We start from the raw sequence: 27,513 nt of genomic DNA, 5'->3' as shown, positions 1-27,513 counted from the left end.
GGTGTGTAGCTCTTGCTGCTTCAGTAGCAGGAAAGCTTCTCTGCGCAAAGGGTCATGGGGATTCCCCACTCCACCTCTCTCCCTTTCCTTGCTCCTGCAGGTTCTTAGGATGACTCCACCCCAGGATTCTTGAATCCCTTCTTCCCAGGTCTCTCCTGTCCAGTGCCAACAGTGGAGCCTTTAACAGGAGGACAGGTCCAGCAGGAAGAGGAGAGAAAAAGCACTCCCCTCCAGCTCCTCTTCTCCCCCACAAGAGAAAGTGGGAACAGAGTCTGGGTCGGGGGAGGGGGGGGACAGGCTTCTTTGGCAGCTCCTTCTGCAGGTTATACAGACCTCTGTAGGCTGACCTGAGAATTAGCCATCACCAAGAATCTAGTGTCCATGGGGAAAGGCCTCAAGGTCGAAACAACTCTGTTCACATGCACATCTGGACAAACTACAACCCAGATGTGGAGCACCTCCTTCATTTCAAACATGCCTGTTTACAGTGTTCTGGTAAGTGCGGCTACCACAACCCAATGAAAGGCCAGATATCAGGAACTTGGGGGAAGATAAAAAGGTCACTCAGTGCAGAACCTTCTTTAACAGCACAGCTATCATGGGTGCAGCCAGTGGCATCTACGTGGGGCGCATGGCAGATGATCTGCTAGAGTACTAGCAGAAAGTAAGTATTACAACTCCTATTTTTAAAAATCTCATCCTTTACAATTTTCTACTTTGAAGTATTTTCTAAAGTACATGATACAGAATTACAGCATATGACACAAAAGTAGAATAGTAGGTTTAATTTCTAGAAAGCAAAACAAAAGCCAACCATGTATTAGGGGTTCTTCTCTGACCATTTCGTATTTTCAGTATTAAGAAGATCACACCCAGAAACACTGTAAGAGAAGGAATTCCACATGGCAGAAATCAGAGGTTTGCATTCGGTTACTTACTTATGTTTCAATCTCAAGTCAAACCTGTTTATGATGCAATATATATATATATATATTTTAAAGATTTTATTTATTTATTTGACAGACAGAGATCAAAAGTAGGCAGAGAGGCAGGCAGAGAGAGAGAAGGAAGCAGGCTCCCCGCTGAGCAGAGAGCCTGACTAGGGGCTCGATCCCAGGACCCTGAGATCATGACCTGAGCCAAAGGCAGAGGCTTTAACCCACTGAGCCACCCAGGCGCCCCTGATGCAATATATTTTTAAGTAATCTGTACACCTGACGTGGGGCTCAAACTCATGATCCCAAGATCAAGAGTTGGAGGTCCTTTACTGACTGACACAGAGGCCCCTGGAGGCTCTCATTTTTTTTTTTTTTTAAGATTTTATTTATTTATTTGACAGAGAGAGATCACAAGTAGGCAGAGAGGCAGGCAGAGACAGAGAGGGAAGCAGGCTCCCGGCTGAGCAGAGAGCCCGATGCAGGGCTCGATTCCAGGACCCTGGGACCATAACCTGAGCCAAAGGCAGAGGCTTAACCCACTGAGCCACCCAGGTGCCCTGGAGGCTCTCATTTTGAACTGTCGAAGTCATTTGTATTTTAATATCTTTACCCTTACCAACAGAAATTTCCTGAAGGTTAAATGATATTCAGTGGCACAGGTAATTAAATACGAAGTTTCTTTTCTGTAGAAATGGAACTATAACCCAAGACATCAATATTTACAGCCTGGGGCAAAGGCAGTGGGAGGCTTGTCAGAACTCAAATCTCCCCACCCATGTATATTATTTCACACCTGATCTGACCTGACAAGCTGAAGGGTCTCAAGAAAGCACCACTACTAAATGAACCAGGCAAGTATTCCAAGCTTTTATTCCTTAGGTAGTTGCTGCTGCCTCGATCTAATTTAAGATTCATCACATGTGAGTGAAAAGTCTTAGTAATCAGCTCAAAGAGATTACCATCACAGGAGGTTGGTTCTCTGGTGAATAAATCCCTCGTGCTAAAATGACCAGATGGTTATGTCTATAGGTGATTTAAAGACTGCACATAAAGTAACTGAGAGTGTCAGCCACCCACAATGCCAGCTTGCTCGACTCTGCTTTGTGCCTCCTTTTGGGTCTATATTAACAATATTTAGCTTAGCTGTTGTGGGAATTAACACCTTAGGTTCCAAGAGCCCAGGGATAAAAGTCATGTCAGGAAACTCAGAAGACTACAGGTTTGAAAAGATATAATACAATTACCGCACAGTCCCCTTTCTTTGGATTTCACAAGTATTTTTATATATTTAAGAATGAATATTTGAGGGGCGCCTGGTGGCTCAGTGGGTTAAGCCTCTGTCTTCAGCTCAAGTCATGATCTCAGGGTCCTGGGATCGAGCCCGGCATTGGGCTCTCTGCTCAGCATGGAGCTTGCTCCCCCCACGCCCCCCCGTCTACCTCTCTGCCTACTTGTGATCGCTGTGTCAAATAAATAAAATCTTTAAAAAAAAAATGAATGAATATTTGCACCTGAGTGATGTGAAAGGCACAGAATCAGTAAGTCCCTAGAAAAAAAGGATATGTCTGAGACTCAGGAGGTAAGAGAAAAAACTGTCACAGAATCCATCAATGTCACTGCATTTTACTGATACTTCATAGAAATTAATCTTGCAAAACTTGAAAAATAATACATTCACATTTGTAGAATGAGAGGGAAACATTAAAGTATACTAAATTTCTAAAGCATTACTTTAATATTTATTATAAATTATTTTTTTTAAAGATTTTATTTATTTATTCGACAGACAGAGATCACAAGTAGGCAGAGAGGCAGGCAGAGAAAGAGGGGAAAATAGGCTGCCCACTGAGCAGAGAGCCCGATGTGGGGCTCGATCCCAGGACCCTGAGATCATGACCCGAGCCGAAGGCAGGGCTTAACCCACTGAGCCACCCAGGTGCCCCTATTTACTATAAATTATTAAAAAATACTTAAACTGGGCATTTCCTATTCAAATCCGTATTCTACATTCTTCAGTATATTCTACAGTATTAGCTACATGTGCTGGATTTATACTTAATCATTTATGTTTTCCAAACTGAACAAAACAAGTATTGCATTTTCTAATCAGGAAAACATGAACAACAACAAAAGAATTCAGTGAGAAAAGGTGCAAACAATTCACATAGGAGAGAAATACAATTAGTAAACAAATACATGAAAAATCCCATGCAGCCCCCATTGTCAAAGAAATAAACAGTAAGCTCCCTTATGCCTAGTTAACACCACTTATGCATCATCACTGAGACATTACTAAAGCAATTCACGTACAGCTCCAACAGCAACATAAAGTGGTATGACTCCACTGGAAATCTATGTGGAAATATGTTTCAGTGACCATGAATTTGTTTATAATGTCCAACCCTGAATTTTAACTTTTAGGGTTTCAGCATGTAGTGAGTATACAGAAAGAAAAGGGAAAGTGCCATATAGAAAATAATGTTCATTAGAACATTGGTGAAAATGAAGAACAAAGTATTTAACAAAGAGGAAAACTCAATAATTAACTGTTATTAAAAGTGATCATTAACATCACCATTATTTCATAAACAAGATACCCAGAATTGCATCAACTCTCTGAAAAAACTGTGTTTGCATTCCAAGAAGAACTAAAAGCTTGCATAAAAATAAAATTAGTTGTTTTTTAGTTGAGGTGAAGTCGAGATACTTTTTATTGCAAAAATGTACTAGTTATTTCTGTTCAATTTTCCTATGAATCTAAAAATGCTCTAAAAACAAAGTTTATTAGTTAAAAATAATGTAATTATGAAGTCATTACTTTCATTTTTAGTAATGGCAGACCAATCTTCCCAAAGATGAGAAACAAGACCAAAAATTCAGAAATAAAAAATTTCTTCTTGAAAATATCAGTAGCCAGGGGCACCTGGGTGGCTCAGTCAGTTAAGCATCTGCCTTCAGCTCAGGTCATGATCCCAGGGTGCTGGAATCGAGCCCTGCATTGGGCTCCCTGCTCTGCAGTGAATCGTCTTCTCCCTTTCTCCCTCTCCCTCTATGCTCTCTCTCAAGTAAAAAATAAAATCTTAAAAAAAAAAGAGAGAGAAAGAAAATACAGTAGCCAACAGGATGACAAAGAAAGCCAAATCTGGTAAATACTGGAGGCTCGGGAGGGAGGTGGAAGAATGGTTCAAAGGTGCATTATTTGTGAAAGCCAAAAAGTGGAAACAACTCAAATGCTCATCAAAAGCAGAGGAAAAAATTATAGTATTTTTTCTTATTTTAAAGATTTTTATTTATTTATTTGACAGACAGAGATCACAAGTAGGCAGAGAGGCAGGCAGAGAGAGAGGAGGAAGCAGGCTCCCTGTTGGGCAGAGAGCCCGATGCGGGACTCGATCCCAGGACCCCAGGATCATGAGCTGAGTGGAAAGCAGAGGCTTTAACCCACTGAGCCACCCAGATTCCCAAAAGATTATAGTATTTTGATACAAATGGGATACCACACAGCAATGAAAATGAATGGACTATAGTTATACAGAGCATGGGTAAACCCCAGAAACATAATGCTGAGTGAAGGAAGCCAGTCACAAAAGGATAGAGACAACATGAAATCTTCACAAAATCTTCAGTGTTCAAAGATGGTAGCAATGTCCTTTTTTTTTTGAGGATTTCTAGATGGTAGTTACATGAATGTCTGGTTTGTGATAAATTATTAGGCTCGCTATCTTTATTTTGTTCATTTTTCTGTATATGTATTACAGTCCACAATAAAAAAGGTTTTAAAAATGCTGACTATTGGGGTGCTTGGGTGGCTCAGTTGGTTAAGCAACTGCCTTCAGCTCAGGTCATGATCCTGGAGTCCCGGGATCGAGTCCCACATTGGGGGGGGTCCCTGCTCAGCAGGGAGTCTGCTTCTCCCCCTGACCCTCTCCCCTCTCATGCTCTCTCTCTCTCTCTCTCAAGTAAATAAATAAAATCTTAAAAAGAAAAGTACATCAAATTAAAATTAGAAGTTCTTAGGAGTCCAAACCTAAGTGAAAGTGAAATCCCAGAGAAGTAAAGCTAAACAGAAGCAAGATTTTCCTGAGTGCACTCACCAAGTCATTTACATATTCAAAAAGAAAATAAAGATAATGATAATCATCACCTTCTTAAGTCCTTACTTCAGAGGGCATAGAGACAAAGCTCACAGGCCATAAGGAGAAACATGCCTTAATACTGACGATGAGTGGATGGAGAGGAAACAAAATGCGCTCTGAGAATTTGTGAATATTATACCTAGTCCCCATCCAGGACTAAATTCTTACTATCTTGATGACTCAAAGCCTTACAGACAACAATCTAAAGGATAAAGTAGTGTCAGACCAACACTGCCCCTAGGCACATGCTGAAAGACAAAGCAAATTCTTCCTGAAGGAACCATTTCTATCAAAACCCCAAGAATGAGCGGATAGTCAAAATTTACAAAATGCACAAGGAAAAGAGGATACAAAGAGTCAGCAGAAACACCAGTATAAGGGTCACAAGGACCTCAAGTGTCAGAATGATCATACTCAGAACACAAAGAAGCTATGTTTATTGTGTTTAAAGAACTAAATGGATTAAAAATACAGGCAAAATAATGACACTAGAAACATGATCTGGAGAATTATCAAATAAGGATGCCAGAATGAGAATAATATAGGAAACGGAACTAAAAACACTGTGGATGAGTTTAATGCAGATCACACCCATTAAAAAGAAAATTAGTGAGCTAGAGCATTGCCTTGAAATAATCATCCAGAGTTTATCACAGAGGCAAGAAATGGGGTCAAGAGCCACAGAGGATGGGGGAGAAGCAGGACAGTAGAAGGATGAGAACAGGATTATCTGAGGAGATACTGGCTACTGAATTTCTAGAACTGAGGAACATCATCATTCTACCACTTAGGATAGCCTATGTTCTAACTGTACTGCCTTAGTGAGATATGCATTAAGCATAAAATAACTATAAAACATTTTTTACTTCACTCAGTAGTAGTCATTGGTAGTAACACTGCTACTACAATTTCATGTATATTGTAGAATAAAAAATTGTATTAATGTTACTAGAAACTACATTTTTAGTGGAGGAACACATAAACATAAAATTTAGAAAGACTGAGGGGAAAAAACCTTAATGTTAAATATGAATGTGAAATTATGAACATGTGATTAAAAAACCCCATATTCTCTTGGTCTGTCCCCTGTAAGGGCTGACAAGTGATGACATGCTAGTGGCAAAAACCGGGGTTTCATGGAGAAATGACCCCATTCCAGGTTTAGGGCAGAAACGTTCAAGGTAAGCCCAAGCAACTCCGTATTTCAGAAAGCAAGGATATGGGGCGCCTGGGTGGCTCAGTGGGTTAAAGCCTCTGCTTTCGGCTCAGGTCATGATCCCAGGGTCCTGGGATCGAGCCCCACGTCGGGCTCTCTGCTCAGCAGGGAGCCTGCTTCCTCCTCTCTCTCTCTGCCTGCCTCTCTGCCTACTTGTGATCTCTGTCAGATAAATAAATAAAATCTTTATTAAAAAAAAAAAAAAAGCCAGGATATGCTCAGACTAATAGGGTCATGTCAAAATGACACAGATGCATCTTAAGAGGCTCCTACTGGTCAAACTTAGGATAATTCAGTACCAAAAACAAAAAAGCTTGTAACTGATTGTAAAATATCACTTACATAAAAACTTAAAGTCCATAGTAACTTAGAAAAAGACCAAAAAGTAAAAGGACAAAATCTTACAGAGGAACACCAGATAATAATCCGGGTGGTGGATATATGGTGTTCATCATACAGTCTTTCAACCCATGTTAAAAAATACTGGGGTGGCTCAGTTGTTAAGTGTTTGCCTTCGGCTCAGGTCATGATTCCAGGGTCCAGGGATTGAGCCCCACATCGGGCTGCCTGCTCAGCGGGAAGCCTGATTGTCCCTCTCCCACTCCCCCTGCTTGTGTTCCCTCTCTCGCTGTGTTTTTCTGTCAAATAAATAAATAAAAATCTTAAAAAAAAAAAAGTGTTTACTTAAAAAAAAATACTGGGAGGAAAATCAATGACATTAAAAAAATTAAGTGGGGGATCGGGGCACCTGGGTGGCTCAGTGGGTTAAAGCCTCTGCCTTCGGCTCAGGTCATGATCCCAGGGTCTTGGGATTGAGCCCCGCATCGGGCTCTCTGCTTCACGGGGAGCCTGCTTCCTCCTCTCTCTCTCTGCCTGCCTCTCTGCCTACTTGTGATCTCTGACAAATAAATAAGTAAAATCTTAAAAAAAAAAAAAAAAAAAAAGAAGTTAAAGAGATAAACACATTATAAAACTCTGACTCAATTCTGGTTTAAAAACTGGTCACAGAGGTGCCTGGGTGGCTCAGTCATTTTAGAGTCTGCCTTCAGCTCAGGTCATGATCCCGGGGTCCTGGGATCAAGCCCTGAGTTGGGCTCCCTGCTCCTCCCTCACCTCCCCACTTGTGCTCTGCCTCGCTATCTCTCTCTTTGTCTCTGAGAGAAAAAAAATCATAGAAACAAACAGAAAACCAAAAACTGGTTAGTGGCTGTCCCTGGATAGAGGGCTACGGACAAGGTAGCCCCTGGCACCAACAGTCTTTGTATGAATTAGAAAAGAGCATCTCCTCTGGCTCCTGACCTGTGAAATGGGGCTCCTCCCACTTGGCCGCAGCAGGGAACAGCTCTCACTTGCACTCCTGGTTGAGTACTATAGTACTGGACATAATCTGAGGACAGAGCTTTAGGTATACTACCTCTTCTAATGGATGTGATCTGTATTAACTGAAAATTTTCTTAATTTCAGTATTCTACTGTTCTTCACAAATTTACAACTATTTCACCTCTGCAGACTAGAAGGGGGGGGGGAAGAGTGTAAAAGGGGAAGGACTTAATTTGGTTTTTTTGGGGACACTTCAATTTTTTAGAAAATTATAGTTATCATTTTTATGATAAACACTAAAGAAAACACCTCCATGCACTTCTCCAAACAGAGTGGTTGCAGAACACTTTCTGTTACAAATAAAGGGAAGAAAATGTCTTTTAACAACTTGACCGGAACATGTAATATCAATGCTCAGAATTAACAAAACACCTTAATTCCATAACCATGCAGCACTAAGTAAAACCCAGAAAGTCTGTATATGACTAAAATTAGAACTCTTCTAACAGGATCATTAAAGGAAACATAATGCTAAATGAAATAAGCCAGTCACAAAAGGACAAATACTGTGTTATTCTACTATTATGAAGTTTCTGGAGTAGTCAAATTCAGAGAGACAGAAAGTAGAAGTGTAGGTCCCAGGGGCTGGGGGTGCAGGGGTGGGGGATAAGGAGTTACTATTTATGGGGACAGTTCCAATTTGGGAAGATGAAAATGTTCTGGAGATGGTGGGGATGGTTGTGCAAAAATGTGGAGATACTTAATGCCATTGATCCGTATACTTAAAAATGGTAAAAACCATAGATTTTTATATTATGTGTATTTCACAAAGTAAGAAAAACAAAAGGCATGTGGTGTACTTACACATTCAAATCATAATAATTCTTCAAATGAATTATCTCCTCAATATACCCATTTGCGACATCTGGAAATCTTGCTTCCTGAAAAGGAATAAAAACATTATTTTTCATCCACTAGAATGCTTTCAAACTGCAATAAAAACCAGATGGCAAAAAGTAAAATAACTCAAGACGGGAAAGAGGCTGTAAGGCAAGTCTGTGCCCAGACTTAATGTGTCTACATGGAGTGTGGACTCCAGAAAGGACCCTAGAGATTACCTGGTCCTCTGCCACTTTGCGTATCTGTTCTTCACTATTTCAATTAACACTGAACACCTCTGCCCAGGCCAAAGGAGTCCGAAAAGGAGAAAGCACTACCTCTTAAGATGCACATGAGCTAGTGTGCCAGATGAAAACACCCAGGGGAAAAGGGTTGAAAGCCTGTTCAAAGGCAATGAGCAGCTGAGCCAGAACCCACAGCCCTGCATCACACTCTGCATCAGGGATATCCAACAGAACTTCAAACAGTGATGGAAATGTTCTATTCTGTGCCTTTCAGTATGGTAGCTCTTTGGCCCCATGTGACTACCAGGCACTTTAAATGTGACTAGGACCACTGGAAATGGAATTTTAAAGTTTATCTAATTTTAAGGCACTTAAACAGGTACAAACTGGAAATGGAATTTTAAAGTTTATCTAATTTTAAGGCACTTAAACAGGTACACCACACTGGACAGTGCAGCTCTAGGTAATCTTATTCTTCAGGGTCTTTCTTCTGTTCTATGTATCCAGCTCTAGATCCCTGATGAAAATGAAGTGCCCCACCACCCTGCTGTGATTTTGCAGTAAAAGAAAATTCAGTACATTTAGTGTCTGTAATTATTCACTTAAATAAAATACAACTTACTGTTTCTTTCACTAAAAGTGCAACGAGTTCTTGATCTACCTCAGTAGCTTCCTGCCCCCAAAGGTTTTCCAAATTGGGCTCCTGAGATCCTTGGAGTGGAAAGGCTGGCCCTGGCTCTTCATCGTCTATTGCTAATTGTTGGTCTTCGAGCTCTCCTAGAGGATGGGCAGGCTGAGGAGAAGAGGGGCCTGGAATCCCATCCTGTTGGGGTTCTGGTCTTGGAAAAGCTGGTCTTGGAAAAGTGAGCCCCGGGGGTTCATGCTGATACAGCAATGGGCCCAGTTCTGCTTCAGGCTGCCGCTCCTGAGGAACAACCTGGTTTGTTATCTCACGAGGCTGTTGGTTTAGGGACTGGAAGTAAGGATGGTCTAACCAGCAGTCTTCTTCGATGGCTTGATCATCCAGGACAGCAGCTGATTCTTCAAGGTTTGACAAAAGCTCTGTCTCTGAATCTTCAGATGATTGGTTCTGAGTGTCCAGAGGATCGCTGTCTGCTGAAAGAAGGCTACCTTCTTCCAAGATAACGATTTTCTGCTCTGACCTTGGGTTGATGATGTCATTTGCTGTTTGGTTATGACTTGGTCCAGGTTTGGGTTCTCTTTCTGTTTGGCCACTTGGCTTAATGAATTCAGAAACTCCAGGAGGCCCAAGATCCAGAAATTCGCCGTAGTCATCCTCAGAATCATCCTGTGCCCCAGAATCAAACAATGAGCTGTTACACACTGAAAAATAGCCGTTCTTATCTGATTCAAAGGCTGCTCTAGACTTTTTAGGCCTTTCTTCTCCCAATCTTTTGAGATCTTGCCACTGGGCAGCTGGTTTGATGAGATTGGGTCGTGATGTCTGAGGTTTATTTGTCTAAGAAAAAATGAAATTTTAATAATAATTCAATTTCTTTCCTAGATCTATGTCTCCTTGTGTAATTATGTTGAGCTGTGGAGACAGGACAGGAAAGAAACAAAACCCAGAACACCCTGCCCCACAAAACCTACTCTTCTTAACATTTCTCTTAACACTGAAATTTGATCACGACTCTAAGAATCAATGCAGCCATTCATAGACTGGAACCTGAGTTCTAGTTTGCTTATATAGTTATATATAGTTTATATATAATAAAATTTATATATATAAAATTTAAAAATTTACTTAAAATTATTAAAAACATAAAAATTTACACATATAGTTTATATAGTTACAGGTATAATTTCACCTGACACCACTAAAATGCAACTCCATTGCAGAGGAAATAATGAAAGAACAAGAAACAGCAGAACAAGGATTTGTTCAAAAAAAACATGAAAACAATTTAAACCTCACTGATACTTAGCAAAATGCAAATTAAAAAGGGATCTCCCCCACCCCCTCATAAGACTGGCAGAGCTTTTAGTCTGATAAGTCAAAACACTGATAAGGATGTGGGAAAACTCTCAGGCTATCATTCACTGCTGGTGAATTGAGGAGAGCAATTTGGCATTCCTGATTAAAAATACATATCCTTAGGATCTATCAGTATAACCTTTTTATATCTATTCTATAAACCCTTATGTAGCTAAAGGGCACATATTTAATAGATATTCACTGCCACACTGCTCAAAACATAAAAAGAAAAAAATCGGAGACATTCTACAGTTCATGCCCGAGAGAGTAGTTAAATTAAGATGGATGTCCAATTTTAAGGTAATGGAATACAGGTCCTCTGTCCCTTCTCTGAAATCACCCCAATCCAGGCAGAAGAATGAGACACAGAACTGAAAATCTTTGATGAAACCAGCAGACATGTGCAATCCCAAATCACAGCATGTAAGAGAAGGAGCCAATAAATGCTGTGACCGAGGTAGAACTACAGATTTCCGGCAAGGAAGAGAAAGCTTCAGAAAGGCAGAAAGTTTTCCAAAGATGGTGGTGTGCCCTGGGAGGCAAGACCAGTGCCCTGTTTGGAACATGGGGAATGGCCACTCCAACGACAGGAGTTTCTGAGGATCTTAGACTATAAGGGGACAAACACCTCTGTAGGGGGGCAGGCTGTCAGTGACACAGGATGGACAGAAACTTTGAAATGGGCTTCTCTGGAACCAGCAATTTCTGCCAGGTCCTAAGAAGAGAACGCTAAATAAATATAAGTCCATGTGCACAAACACCCCCCGCCTACGCACCTACACACACCCACACACCTACACACACCCACACATACCCATACACCCACCCACCCTCTGGTAAGAGAGAACTCCTGCTAGCCAACAACACTCCCTGAGCCTTTCCCCAACATAACTGCCTGGTCCAGGAAAACTTCAATTGCATTCAAAGTTGAGTAATAAAAACCAACTAGAAACTATAGAAAGATACCTAAGTTTAAAAAAAAAAAAAAAGGCAGATGAATAACACAATTAGAAAGTTAGTACTACACAGCAGGTAAGATAATGACAAAACAGAAACAAGAACACAAATTAGTAATACAATAATTATCTCTTTAATATAAATGTTTTAAATCATGGTTGAGTAGAAATAAGATAATTGTCAAAAAATGGGAGGTGAAGAAGCCAGGGGTCCAAAAATACACTTAAAGCTGATTAATCAACTGATACATGTAAGGACAGCATATGAAACTATAAAAGTAATACCAGAAGAACTAAAAAGAATAAAACTAAGGATAAAAAGCTCTAAAAAAAAAATGTTTTCAAACTACCAGCTACACCACAGCCCCAAAATAAGTAAAAACAAAACCTCCAAGATGCAAGGAATATATAGTGAAAGATTACTATTTTTTAAAAACAACTTAGTTATTTTTGAGAGAGAGCATGTGAGACTTAGTTATTTTTGAGAGAGAGCATGTGAGCACATGAGCTGGGGAGAGAGGCAGAGGGAACCTCAAGCAGACCCCCTGCTGAATGTAGAGCGTAACAAGGCTTGAGCCCATGACCGTGAATTCATGGTCCAGGCTGAAATCAAGAGTCAGATGCTTTAAAAAAAAAAAAAAAAAAAAGAGTCAGATGCTTAACTGACTAAGCCACCCAGGTGTCCCTGAAAGATTATTTTTAAAAGTAAAAATGTAAAGCAAAATAAATATTACAAGAGAACTAAAAACAAATTATAATAGTCACATTTTAAATACAAATGAGGGGTGCCTTACTAGCTCAGTCAGGGGAGTGAAGGACTCTTGATCTCAGGGTCATGAGTCTGAGCCCTACCTTGGATGTAGTGATTAAATAAATAATTTAATATAAACAAGATCAATTCTATTAAATTTAAAAATCTCTTTAAAAAGATCCCCTAAAGCAAAACCCAACCACACATTCACATATAACCAAGTTACTGGCACACAATGATTCAGAAAGCACATAGGTAAAGACAAAAAGTGGACGACTTCTTTTTTTAAAAAAATATTTTATTTATTTATTTGACACAGAGAGAGAGATCACAAGTAGGCAGAGAGGCAGGCAGAGGGAGAGAAGAGAAGCAGGCTCCCTGCTGAGCAGAAAGCCCGATGTGGGGCTTGATCCCAGGACCCTGAGATAATGACCTGAGCCGAAGGAAAGAGGCTTAATCCACTGAGCCACCCAGGCGCCCCTGGACTTCTTTTTCTAGTAACAACATACTAGATCATTCAGAACAACGCTTCTACTGAGTAAAAGCAGAAAACTTGGGTCAAAATACAGAAGCAACATCAAACATCTACTTGAAGTTCTCAGAGATATAGTGGGACAGGGACCAGGAAGAAGTAGTCCAGTAAAATGAGCCCCACACTGGGGTATTTTTCTCTTATAGCTGCATTTGCTAATTCCAGACCCAGCTGAAGAGAAGATAAACAATACTTCCAACACCCTTACTGAGGAGCTATGGGCACCAAAGGTGGAATTCAGAACTCACCATGGGGAAGGGTTCTAGTAAATCTCAAGTTCAGGGGTGAACTGGAAATGTGCTAGACCTCTCTGGAAATGAATCCTGGTTTGAAGAGTTTAAATCCCTCCATCTGAAATTGCTCGTTCCCCAACCGTATTTGAAAAACAAATGTGAGGGGTGCCTGGGTGGCTCAGTCAGTTAAGCGTCTGCCTTCAGCTCAGGTCATGATCCCAGGGTCCTGGGACTGAGCCCCGCATCATGCTCCCTGCTCAGTGGGAAGTCTGCATCTCTCTTTGCTCCTCCCCTGCTTATGCTCTCTCTCAAATAAATAAAATCTTAAAAAAAAAAAAAAAAAAAAGGAAAACAGACTCAGGACAGAGAAGTTGTTTAATTTTATTAAATACACTAAAAAAAAACTTAAAGAATTTATTTTGTAGTAAAGTGTCCCGGAACAAAACTGGTATTAAAGTGCCTGGGGTGGCTTGGTCAGTTAAGCATCCAACTCTTGGTTTTGGCTCAAGTTGTAATCTCAGGGTCCTGAGATCGAGCCCTGTGTTGGGCTCCATGCTAAGTGCAGAGTTTGCTCAAGATTCTCTCTCCCTGTGCCCCTCCCCCACTCTCTAAAATAAATCAATCCATAAAAAAAAAAAAAAAGAAGAAGAAGTGGTGACAGAGGGGACGCTTTTGGGGTCTGGTTAAGTGTCTGACTCTTGATTTTGGCTCAGGTCCTAATCTCATGGTTGTTGAGTTCAAGCCCTGCATCGGGCTCCATGCTGGGTGTAAAGCTCACTTCAAAACAAAACAAAACAAAGGTAACAGAAAATCTAAACATGTTAATTACCATAGAGGAAGCTGAGACAGTTTCAAAGAACTGGCCCCCAAGAAAAGCAATAGCTCAAATGCCTATAGGGTAAATTCTACCAATTCTCTAACACGTAACTCCAATGTTATTTAAAATAGTAATGTCAACGCAAAGAAGAAGAAAGAAAACTTCTAAATTCTTTTTATGAAATCAGAATCAATGTTTGTAAAAACCCTGTCAAAGACAGCACAGGTGCACACATATACACCTACAGGCCACTCTCCCTCATAAGAACTATGGACAAAAACCCTAAATAAAATCTTAGCAAATGGAATCCAAGGGCATATTACCATTACATTACAATACCATTACCAAGCAGAGTTGATCCAGAGACAGCAGAAAAATTTACATTAACAGATTGAAGAAAAATTATATGACAATCTCCACAGATGCTGAAATGGAATTTGACAGAATTCTATATTCACTAATAAAAACTTAAAGTAGATGGCTATTTCCTTAACATACTTTAAAAAATGGTATCTCAGCGTGCCTGGGTGGCTCAGTTAGTTAAGAGTCTGCCTTTGGCTCAGGTCATGATCACTGAATCCCAGAATCCAGCCTTGCATCAGTCTCCCTGCTCAGGGAGGAGTCTGCTTCTCCCTCTCCCTCTGCTCCTCCCCTGCTCATGCTCTCTCTCTAATAAAAATCTTAAAAAAAAAAAAAAGGGTAACTCAAGCAAAAATCTACTATCTCACTTAGCAAAGAAACATTAATAAGTATTCCCATTCATGTCAGTGGATATTTTTCTCACTCCTAATCCTATTATTGAAATTTTTGAGAAGGCATTATTTAATATAATTAGACAAGATATAGACAGAAATAAAAACTGGAAAGGAAGAAACTGAAAGTATCATTATTTGCAGATAGATCAGCTGCCATCCTTTGAGAGGGCCATAGGGTCAACTGAAAAACAACTATAGACAATAAAGATAAGGTGAAATTAATATAAAATTAATATAAAAACCACCACACTTCTAAATTTAAAAAAAATGGTTAAAAGTACAGTGGAAGAAAAGATACCATTTACAAAAGTGACAGAAAAGATAAAATAACCGGGAAGAAACTTAACAAAAAATGTTTAACATTTAAACTAAAAAAAATTAAAAATGCTCTAGCTGAGGGATATAAAGGAAGGCTAGGCCAAATGGAACAGAAGTTAGAAAGGGTCAGTATTATAAAAAATTGTTAACAATAAGGTTTGTTTTGAATTTCATCATCAAGCTACCTACTGGAATTAGAAAAGCTGAGCTCAAAATTTATATAAAAATATTAAGCACAAAGATATCAAGGATGATTCTGAAAAATGTAGAGTAAAAAGGGGAGATGAACACTACAAGAAGGATTTAGTAATTGCAACAGTGCAGACCGGTGCACAAATAGAGCAATAATGCAGAAGTTGAGAAACTGACCAAACATTTGGCTTCTAAAGTTACGGGGGCATCGGTCAGGGCAGAAAGGGGCTATTCTCAGAGATGCACCACCACAGCCCACACAGAGCCACAGTACAACAGAAATGGTGCTCTCAGCTGTCCTACGAGGTCCCAACAACCACTAGCACAGGGCCAAAGAATCAGATCACTAACTTGCAATAATGCCTCATCATGGTAAGTTTAAGGAAACTCACTTCTGTCAGGATGACATCATCATCCAGGTCCTCATCGTCGTGTTGCTGAGGAGCCGGGGTGACCAGCATAGGAACCCCTTCCTCATCAGAGGAGTCAGATATGGTGATGGGTCCATCTCTGAGATTGATCCAGTCTAAAAGGAGGCAGAGAACATGGTTACTAGGAGATGAGTGTGACCTTCAGTCTTTTAATTCAATTTTGGCATGAAAAGGGTCAAGCCTAAAGCCAAATAAATGGCTACTGGTGTGTTAACTTATCTCCTCAAGCAGCACACATGCCCAAATATTAACAGCTCGGTTTCTGTGGTGAGCCTTGCCAATAATACATTTTGGGAATCAATAGAGAAAATCTGACAACGTTATCAACCTTTTCTTACACTAGGTCTGAGAAATCTGTTCGTGAAATCTTGACTGCCAATTTTCAAAAAGTGAAATCATGGTCTCCCACCTCATCTCTGTTCTTCCCAGGGAATAAAACATTGTTTTATTATTCAACTGACTAATCTGAAAAAACTTTCACTCAAAACTAGTAAAATTTTCATTTAATATTTAAAATACCAATTTGTTCACCTTAGACATAAACTTTAGATACAGTTTATACACAGTTCAATATTTCAAAAACCCATTTATCATCTACGACTGTAAACAACAGAAACTTCCTAATTTTTTATTTTTTAATTTTATTATTATTTTTTAAGATTTGAGAGACAGAGAGCATGTGAATGTAAGTGAGCGCTGGAGCAGGTGAACGACAGAGGGAGAGGGAGGAGAGAAGAGATTCCCCGCTGAGCATGGAGCTGTGGGGCTCAAACTCAGGACCCTGAAATCATGACCTGAGCCAAAATCAAGAGTTGGACACTTGACTGGCTGAGCCACCCAGGTGCCCCATCCTTTTAAGTACAACTAGAGTTAAGCTATCTGGATATAGTAATTATGTTGAAAGTTTCTAACTCCTTTTATTTGTTTGAAAATACAGCATGCTGGGGCACCTGGGTGGCTCAGTAGTTAAGCGTCTGCCTTTGGCTTGGGTCATGATCCCAGTGTTCTGGTATCGAGCCTCACATTGGGCTCCCTGTTTGGGGGGAGGTCTGCCGCTCTCTCTCCTACTCCCCCTGCTTGTGTACCCCCCCAACCTGTCAAATAAATAAATAAATAAATATCTTTAAGAAAGAAAATGGTACTTAAAAAAAAAATAGAACATGTCTATGAATTACTGGGTAACAGAAACTGTTAATTTTTTTCTGCCTCGCTCATGGGAACATTAAAGGTTAAAACAGGTAAAAAAGAGAAAATGCATTTGAGAGTCCTAGGGGAAAAAAAAACCACAATGAGAAAAGAGGCACCATCAATTACAAATGGTGAAATTTCTCCATTAAAGCTCTTAATATCTTTCTCAACGCAAATGCCTCATTTATTTTTACGGTATCCAACTATCTGAAAAGCAATCTGAAGTCAATTATCTCACTTCATCCCTGTAACAGAGCTGCGGTGAGCCAGGGACAGCAGTCTGTTAAATCTAAGGTCAGACCACCTGGGTTCAAGTCTCCGCTCCACCATACGAAAGCCGCGTGATGCTATTACCTAACTTCATCAAGCATCCACTTCCTCAACATTAAAAAAAGTTAACAATGATGGCTTGAGGGGAGAAGGCTCACACCCACAGCCTGCAGGGTAGACAGCCAGCCAGAGGTAGCCCAATTCATGACAGAATTCCACATTTTCCTGAATGTTTCCGATCATTATATTCTTTTGGTCATTTTCAGATACTGAGTAATTTTTGTTGTCGTTGTTGTTTTTTACAACTTTGTTTAATTTTCTTTGGAAGAATCTAATTGGCTTTATTAAGCAATTCTTGATTTGGGCAACACCCCATCTAGCAAGCAGAATGGAGCTTCGGACAATTTTGTCTAATTTTACCACTTGTTTTGGAGAGCATCTGTCAAGCTCAGTCGGCCATTCCAAAAAAACCCACCCTGTGGAGGTCCACTATGAAGAGACACTAAAGGCAGAGGCACCAGACACCAGGCACAGGGTCAAGAGTGCCAGTGCCACAGCACAATGAACAAGCCTCCAGCCGCCTTCTATTGCTTTGCTCCCAGAAAGCTGGCAGTCTCTGATTCCTTAGGCAGGAAATGTACATTCCTCTCTGCAAGAACTGGCCCAAGAACAGAACACTTACTGACACCCTTGGAAGACCCAATGAAAAAGCTGGCTTGAAACCTATCGTCTCAGAGTGGAAGCCCAATGGTTGACAAGATTATTCCCCAATGCACCATGTATAAATACATTAGCCTTTAAAAAATTAAAGTGTAACAAAATCTATGAACCAAATGTCAAACTCCATGAATTAATCAAAAGGCCCATACCTGAGTGACCATCACCAAGGTCAGTAAATACATTTCCAGCACATTAATAGTCTCCTAACTCCACAGACTAGTTCTGCTTGTTTTTTGAGTATACATTCGTTTCTGGCTTTCTTGCAAATACCAGGCCCACGCACCTATGCTATGGCATTTGCTGTAGCTCTCTGCTATATGTAATCTGCTATGTGACTCTACCGCAAGTTATTTATTTTTCTGTCAATGGACATGTGGGTTGGTTCCAATCTTGGCTATTTTGGGTAACATGGTCTTGAACATTCTTTTTTTTTTTTTTTTTTTTTTTGAGAGAGAGGGAGAAAGAATCTTAAGTAGGCTCCACACCCAGCACGGAACCCAACTTGGGCTTGATCCCACGGCCCTGATTATCATGATCTAGCCAAAATCAAGAGTTGCACACTTAACTGACTGAGCAACCTAGATGCCCCTAATGCTGTCATGAACACTCTTATGCATGTCTCTTGGTATACTCATTTCAGTTGGGTACATTCTAGGAGGGAAGTGCTAAACCATAGGGAAAGCCTATGTTCAATTTCAGTGGACAATGCCAAATAATTTTCTCAACTGTGCTAATATACACTCCTGCCGGCAGTGTGGGGTGGGATGGACCTGTACTTCATGTCCTTAGTGGAACATAGCCATGCTCATTCATTTATACATCAGCTATAGCTGCTTTCATCTTACAATGGTATAGCTGAGTAACTGCCAGACAGCCTAAGACTTCCAAGGCAAAAACAGTGACTATCTGACTTTTAAAGGTTTGTGGAGTCCTCATTTATTCAGTTTTCTTCAAACATGATATCAGATGCATCTCATAAGCTTCAACAATTTGTATTTTCGTTATCACGCAATTCAAAATATTTTTTCCAATTTTTATTTTCAAAATATTTCCACTGTGATTTCTTTTTTGAACCATAAGTCATTCTGAAATGTATTCCTATGTTCCACACATAGAGGGATTTTCTAATTATATTTCTGTAATTGATTTACAACTTAATTCCAACATGGTTAGAGAATATAAGCTATATGATTTTAATCCTCTGAAACCTGGATCTTGTTTTGTGGCTCAAAATGGCCAATTTTGTTAAATACATTGGGTGTAATACTCCATTTATATCTATTATGTCAAATTTGTTGATCGTGTTCTATATTCACACCAATGTTTGTGTATGCTTGCTCTGTCAGTTAATGAAAGAAACACGTTTAAAATCTCCATTATAATTGTGGATTTATCCATTTCTCCTTTTAGTTCTGTCGGTTTTTGCTTTGTGTATTTTCACAACATGTTACTGAGTGTACAGAGATTAGAACTGTTTTATCTTTCCAGTGCACTGACCCCTTTATCATTATAAACTATTTATTAATACTTCTGGCTAAAGTGTCCACTTTATCTGATAATACATAGATATACCATCTCTTTTGTTGTGCTATTTGCATAACCTATCTTTTTTTATTCCTGTACTTTTAACCTTTGTTTATTTTACCTTCATTTTTTTTCAAAGATTTTATTTATTTGACAGAAAGAAATCACAAGTAGGCAGAGAGGCAGGCAGAGAGAGAGAGAGAGGGAAGCAGGCCCCCTGCTGAGCAGAGAGCCCGATGTAGGACTCGATCCCAGGACCCTGGGATCATGACCTGAGCCGAAGGCAGAGGCTTAACCCACTAAGCCACCCAGGCACCCGACCATTACCTTCATTTTTAAGCCTATTTTTACTGGGTATGGAATTCTTGCAATTAAATACTACACGGCAATTAAAAAGGATTTAATTTAATGCAACATGGCAGAATCTCAAAACATCACACTGGACAGAAAAATTCAGGCATAAAGAATATAGACTGTAGGGTTCCATTTATATGAAACTGTACAGTGACAAAAAACAGATCAGTAGTTTCCTTAGGCTGAGAGTAGGGTGAGGACTGACTGCAAACAGGACATAAAGGAACCCTTCTGGGATGACAGAAATGTCCCACATCATGAATAAAGGGGGTGATTACATGGGTATTTTCATTTTTCAAAGCTCACTGAACTATATCCTTAAAATGTGTGCATTTATTTAAGTAAATTATACCTCATAAAGCAGATTTAAAAATAAAGAAATCTACAGGAGTTGGCACTATAAAAATTATTAATATAGCTCATAAAAGCATAACTCTGCAACCCTGAAAAAAATCCTCATGCAGGGTGCAAAATACACAAAATTTGTCTAACAGAAAAATATACCTCCAAGGTGAATAATTTCCCCAAAGGAATTAGTTGTTCTGAAACCCTGTTCAAGTATATTTAAAACCCAGTTAAAAGACAACTACAACATTAATTTGATATACATGTTTGAAAGATTTGGAAACGATCCCATATACAAATTATAGGTAAGATTTAAAACTTTCTGAATCATAATAAATTACGGCTCTCTTACTACCAAGCTAGAATAAACTCTTCGTAAAATCCTTAAAAAGTAGTACTTCTTTTGCATTAATAATTTGCATAGTTTAAGCATTTTATTTTTCTCTATTTGCTTAATAAAATCTGTTCAACTTTAGGGGTGTCTGGGTGGCTCAGTGGGTTGGGCCTCTGCCTTCTGCTCAGGTCATGATCCCAGGTTCCTGGGATGGAGCCCCGCATTGGGCTTTCTGCTCAGTGGGGAGCCTGCTTCCCTTCCTCTCTCTCTGCCTGCCTCTCTGCCTGCTTGTGATCTCTCTCTGTCAAATAAATAAATAAAATCTTAAAAAAAAACTGCTCAATTTTAAATATTCTCTGAAAGCCAAATGTATATAATTTACCCTCTGCTGGGAAAAAAATCATCTTCATAAGCACAAAATATTATCAATGGGAAAAAAACCTCAAAAAATATACAGTACAATTTCTTCCACGGAAATTAAAAAAAAAAAAAGATTATATTTATTTGAGAATGTGTATGCACTCAAGTGGGGAGGGGGAGTGACACAGGGAGAGGGAGAAGTAGACTCCTCACTGAGCAGGGAGCCCGCGACTTGGGACTTGATCCCAGGACCCCAAGATCGTGACCTGAACAGACACTTCACCGTCTGAGTCATCCAGGAACCCCCTTCCATGGAATTTATACTTGCAAAAAATACTTTTCCTACTCAGCAGCATGAATTTTTTCCTTTCAGCCTAAGTGTAAATGTGAATTCTGATTTGACAGGAAATTTCACATGCATTTAGAAATGTTACAGAAATGCAGTCTCTCTTCCCTTTTTGAATCAATGAACTTCCCCATATTTTAAACACTGTACAATGAAAGAATACATATTCTAAAATCCCTATAAGGCAACCAGAATCTTTGGGGAAAAAAATTAAGCATCACATGAAGGGACAAAAATGCTGTAGTAGCACTTTCAGATCATACAGGCCTGGAGAAGCACTCCTTTGAAGACCCCATTCCTTCAAAAACGGAACTGTCACAGTTCCCACACTCCCACCTCTTAAGATCCAATGACTGCACATTCACAGCTTATTTTGGCTTGCTCATTAATAGCTTAATAATCCACCTGTGATGAAAGATTCTTAAAATTTCATTCATGCCAGTATGTGTCACCATCTGACACAAAATTCCAGTCTAATGAGCCCATTACACTAGATGTTCTGACGTCTAAAAATGAAATGTCTCTGGGGTCCACATGGTACAAAACAGGTTCATTTCAAAGAAACTATGACTATACCATAAAGAGAAAAAGCAATGATAAAGGGGAGAAAGTGAGAACAAACACTTACCTTGTCCCCTGTGGCAGTGAAAGTTGTTCAAATGAATGACTTCTTCATTATTGTTTCCCTCTGCCATTTTCAAATGCACACATACACATACGTGCTTGCTAATATCTAAACATGGTGACTATCTGTTCAAAAGGGTCTGGAAAAAAAAAACACAACACATTAAGAATGAGGGATTGTCAAAACTCTTCCCACATATTTGAAGGTAGCATTCTAAGCTTATGGTGAAACCACTGAAGGGAAAAATAAAAGAATGTGTAACGAAAAAGCTAATGGGTGGGCAGAGAAGAATAATTTCAAAAAATAACCTATTATTGCAAAAGAACGTGTAACAGAGGAATAAAGGATCAAAGAACAAATGAACATATAAAAAATAAAATAAACTTAAAAAATCAATGACAGCAACCTACGGAATGGGAAGAAATATTTGCAACTCATAGTATCTTGTAAGGGGTTAAAATCCAAAATATACAAAGAACTTCCACGACTCAATAGCCAAAAAGCAAATAATCCAATTTTAAAATGGGCAAGGGACCTAGATAGACATTTTTCCAATAAGATGCTCAAATGGACTATAGGTATATGAAAAGGTGCTCATTATCAATGATCACCAGGGAAATGCAAATCAAAACCAAGCGTGATGGCCTCCCCCTTATTAGAAAAAGATAAAGAGATAACAAATGCTGGCAAGGATATAGACTAAAGATAGCCCTCGTACACTACTTGAGGGAATGTAAATTCCCTTCATGCAAACCAGTATGCGGGTGCATCAAAAAATTAAAAACAGGGCACCTGGGGGCTCAGTCAGTTACGCCTCTGCCTTTGGCTCACTTCATGATCTCAGGGTACTGGGACTGTCCTGCACTGGGATCCCTGAGCAGTGGAGAGTCTGCTTCTCCCTCTGCCTCCACCACCCCCAACCTCACTTGTGCTTTTCTCTCAAATATATTTAACACAAACAAACAAACAACCCCCTCACCCCCAATTAAAAATAAAACCACCATATGATCCAGCAAATCCATTTCTGGGTATGTATCTGAAGGAAAAGAAATCACTAATGTTGAAGAGATATCTGCACCCCCATGTTCACTGCAGCATTATTTACAACAGCCAAGATGGGGACACAGCCCAAGTGTTCATTCAGTGAATGGGAAAAGAAAATAGAGGGGGGCACCTGGGTGGTTCAGTTAAGTGTCCAACTCTTGGTTTCAGCTCAGGTCATGATTTCAGGGTCCTGAGAATGAGCCCTGCGTTGAGCTCTGCACTGAGCATGGAATCTGCTTGTCCCTCTCATAAGTAAATTTAAAAAAGAAAAATAATAAGAAATGCTAGAAAACAGAATGCTACTAAGCTGTAAAAAAGAGGGCAATCCTGTCATTTGCAAGAACATGGATGAATTATACACTAAGCATTATACACTAAGTGAAATGAGACAGAAAAACAAACAAGATATGATTTCACATGTAGAGTCCAAAAAACAACTCAAAACCCCACAAAGACCCAAACTTGTGGAAAGTGAGATCACATACAGTTACCAAAGGTAGGAGAACTGGATAAAGGATGTCAAAGGAACAAACTTCCAGTTATAAAATAAGTAATGGGGCCAGAAGGTACAACATGAGGACTACAGTTAACACTGCTGTAGGGTGTATTTGGAAATTGCTAAGAGAGTAAATCCTGAAAGATCTCATCACAAGGGAAAACACATTTTTCTCTTTTTTGGGGGGTTACCCATATGAGATGATGATGTTAACTAAACTTCCCAAGGTAATTACATTGCAATGTATGTAAGTCGTTATCTTGTACAACTTAAATACAATCATATTGGGGCGCCTGGGTGGCTCAGTTGATTAAGCAACTGCCTTTAGTTCAGGTCATGGTCCCAGAGTCCTGGGATCGAGTCCCACATCGGGCTCCCAGCTCCATGGGGAGTCTGCTTCTCCCTTTGACCTCCCCTCTCATGCTCTCTCTCACTCTGTCTCTCTCTCAAAATAAATAAATAAAAATCTTAAAAAAAAAAATCATATTGGAAACTATATTATATAAACAGATAACATAAACAGTGTTAAGAAAAAGCTTTAAAGCAAAAGGATGGAAAGCAATATACTGGTCAACTAATAAGATAATTTATTTTTCAGTCATAAGATGTCCATCTGATTTTCTTTTTTTAGATTTTATTTATTTATTTCAGAGAGAGAGATCACAAGTAGGCAGAGAGGCAGGCAGAGAGAGGGGGGGAAGCAGGCTCCTTGTTGAGCAGAGAGCCCGATGCGGGGCTCGATCCCAGGACCCTGGGATCACGACCTGAGCTGAAGGCAGAGGCTTTAACCCACTGAGCCACCCAGGTGCCCCTCCATCTGATTTTTTAAATAAACTCCAATTCTATGTTGAAGCTCTCTTTTCAACGAATCTTTTCTTTTTGGGGGGGGGGGCAGAAGGGGTACAACAAAACCCATGAAAAATTCTATGAATAGACTAGGATCAGACAAAATTGATATAAGTAGTATTAGAGACGAGTAGGGAGATTTCATCCAGTTAAGAGGGTCAACTCACAGAAGATACAGTATTAAATGTGTATGACTCTAATAATATAGTTTCAAAAATACATATACCTCAAACTGACAGAACTTAAGGAAGTAACACAAATCCACACTTATAGCTGGACAGATCTGAAGAGCACTATCAAACCGCTTGACCTCATTGACATTGATAGACCACTCTACCTAACAACTGCAGAACACATATTCTTTTCAAGTATACAGAGAACATTTACAAAATGGATTATATCCTGAGTCATAAGGCTAGTCTCAACAAATTTCATGGGCTTGAAATCATACAGTATATTGTTACCTGGTAACACTCAGTAAAAGATAACCAGGAAATTTCTAAATACTGGAAATTAAGCAAACTAAACAACTCATGGATTAAAGAAGAAATTATGACAAAAAATTAGAAACCAAACAGTAATGAAAACAAAATGTCAAAATTCATAGGCTGGAGTTAAAGCCGTGTTTAGAGGGCAATTTATACATCCAAATGCTAGTTTAGAGAAGAAAAAGGACCAAGAAATCAATGACTAAAGCCTCGATCTCAGGAAGCTAGAAAAAGCACAGTAAATCAAACCAGAAAAATAGAAGGCAATCCTAACAGCAGAAATCAACAAAATAGATATAAACATATAAAGAAAAGTCCAAACAAAAAGTTGTTTCTCTAAAAAGATTAAGAAGATAAAGGGGCACCTGGGTGGCTCAGTGGGTTAAGCCTCTGCCTTCGGCTCGGGTCAGGATCTCAGGGTCCCGGGATAGAGCCCTGCATCAGGCTCTCTGTTCAGCGGGGAGCCTGCTTCCTCCTCCTCTCTCTCTCTCTCTCTGTCTACTTGTGATCTCTGTCAGATAAATAATCTAAAAAAAAAAAAGACTGATAAACCTCTATCATAACTGATCAAGGGAAAATGGGAGAAAACACAACCAACCACTATCAGGAATGTAAAAGAAGGTACCACCACAGATTCTACAATATAAAAGGAGTATTATGTATAATTTTATGCCAATCAATTTGAAATTGTGACTGGACAAACTCTTTGAGATACAACTTAACCATAGGTGAAGAAAAGTTTTTATTTATTTAAAAATTATTTAGTTGGGCACCTGGGTGGCTCAGTGGGTTAAGCCGCTGCCTTCAGCTCAGGTCATGATCTCAGGGTCCTGGGATCAAGTCCCGCATCGGGCTCTCTGCTCAGCAGGGAGCCTGCTTCCCTCTCTCTCTGCCTGCCTCTCTGTCTACTTGTAATCTCTGTCAAATAAATAAATTTAAAAAAAATCTTTAAAAAAAAAAAAATAAAAAAAAAAATAAAAAAAAAAAAATAAAAAATTATTTAGTTAGGTAATCTCTACACCCACTGTGGGGCTCAAACTCACGGCCCTGAAATCAAAAGTCACATGCTTTGTGGACTGAGCCAGCTAGGTGCCCCTGAACAAAGAAAACTAAATCTCAACAGAGCTCTACCAAACAAGGAAACTGAATCACTAACTAGTAACTTTCCCACAAAGAATACTGTAAAAGCCCCGAAACCTTTCCCAGTAAAGTCTTCTAAATATCCGAGGAAGAAGTGTAACTAATATTACAAAAACTGAGAGAACAGAAAAAGAACAAACATTATTTCTGAATCATTTTATGAGGCTTGCATAATTCTGATATTAAAAGCTCATTAGAACAGCACAAGAAAGACCAATCTCTCTCATGAACACAGATGCAAAAATCATAACCAAAGCAAAGTAAGTTATGTTATTGGAATAAAGAAAAAACTATATCATCATTGCAGTAGGTTGGAGGAAAAAGCATTAAAATTTAACAGCTATTCATGATTAAAATCTCTCAGCCTACTGGTTATTAGAGAAGACTACCTTTGCTAAGTTGAAGACATTTCAAAAACACTAGAGCAAACCTCACAACGAACAGTGAAACAATGAAAAGCTTTTTCCCTAAAATTGAGGAGAGTTTGCACCATTTCTCATCTACACTGTACTGGAGGTTGGAGAAGGTACAGTAGGGCAATAAAGAGAAATAAAATATCAAGCCAAAAGGGAGAAATTAAAGTGGCATTATTTGCAGATGATAAGATTTTATATATATATATATATATATTTTTTTTTTTAAGATTTTATTTATTTATTTGACAGAGATCACAAGGAGGCTGAGAGGAAGGCAGAGAGAGAGGGTCAAGCAGGCTCCCACCGAGCTCCTGATGCGGGGCTCGATCCCAGGACCCCAGGATCATGACCTAAGCCAAAGGCAGAGGCTTTAAACCACTGAGCCACCCAGGGGCCCCAAGACTGTCTATTGATGCAAAGACAGAAAAACAGACTAGAGGGCTCAGAAACAGACCCATATACGTTTGGTCATCTATATAAAACAAAGGTGCTACTGCAATGCAGTGGGAAGAATGGTCTCCCGATAAACTTTGCTGGGCCAAGTGGGTATCTACAGAGGAAGAAAACGAGCCTTGATTCGTTCCTTATACCACACATAAACATTAGTTCCAGAAGAATTATCAAAATATAAAACAACAGGGGCACCTGGGTGGCTCAGTCGGTTGAGTGTCCGACTCTTGATCTCAGCTCAGGTCTCAGTCTTGGGGTCTTGAGTTCAAGCCCCACGCTGGGCATGGAACCTACTTTAAAAAAAGTAAATAAAATGATAAAAATACTGGAAGATAACAGGGGGACGAAACATGGGGACAAATACATATTTGTGTAAGTGACTGTACATAGAACCACTACTGTAGTGAGTAAGCGGAATGAATAACAAAGTCTATGGATACAAGGCCAATATGCAAAAATGAATGCTATACTAGTAAGAAACAATTAGAAAATGGTATTTTGAAAGGATACTCCTTAGAGTAGCATCAAAAACTATCATATACCAAGGAATAAATGCAATGAAAGATGTGCCAGACCTCTATATAAAAAACTGTAAATCACTGAGAGAAACCAAAGAACACTAATGAATGGAGACACATACCACATTCATGGACTGGAAAGCTCCATTTTGTAAAGATGTCAATTCCTCCCCAAACTGATCTACAGATTTAATATAGCCTTAATCAGAATTTTAGAAAGTGGCTATATACTACATGATTTTAAAATCTACAGGAAAATACAAAGAGCCAAGAATAACCAAGGCGTTCATAAAGAAAAACAAGAGGTGGAAGACTTACACTATTAGATAGT

General features: G+C 39.4%; 1 protein-coding gene across 1 annotated transcript in view; it reads right to left on the bottom strand.

Annotated features, from left to right (window-relative positions):
* Nucleotides 1-27,513, bottom strand: part of RNF216 (ring finger protein 216) — a 143,142-nt gene that overhangs the window by 105,418 nt on the left and 10,211 nt on the right. The window contains exons 2-7 of the mRNA XM_080829829.1: nucleotides 26,860-26,957; nucleotides 25,024-25,185; nucleotides 21,788-21,923; nucleotides 15,680-15,813; nucleotides 9,357-10,043; nucleotides 8,475-8,551 (exon numbers count right to left, since the gene is read on the bottom strand). Of these exons, the coding sequence (XP_080685955.1) occupies nucleotides 8,475-8,551; nucleotides 9,357-10,043; nucleotides 15,680-15,813; nucleotides 21,788-21,854 (965 nt within the window). The 5' untranslated portion in view covers nucleotides 21,855-21,923; nucleotides 25,024-25,185; nucleotides 26,860-26,957. The remainder of the gene's footprint in view (nucleotides 1-8,474; nucleotides 8,552-9,356; nucleotides 10,044-15,679; nucleotides 15,814-21,787; nucleotides 21,924-25,023; nucleotides 25,186-26,859; nucleotides 26,958-27,513) is intronic.

The sequence above is a fragment of the Martes martes genome (genome assembly GCF_963455335.1).
Source record: "Martes martes genome assembly, chromosome: 18".
NCBI lineage: Eukaryota > Metazoa > Chordata > Mammalia > Carnivora > Mustelidae > Martes > Martes martes.
This window is presented reverse-complemented; position numbering and strand designations above follow the sequence as displayed.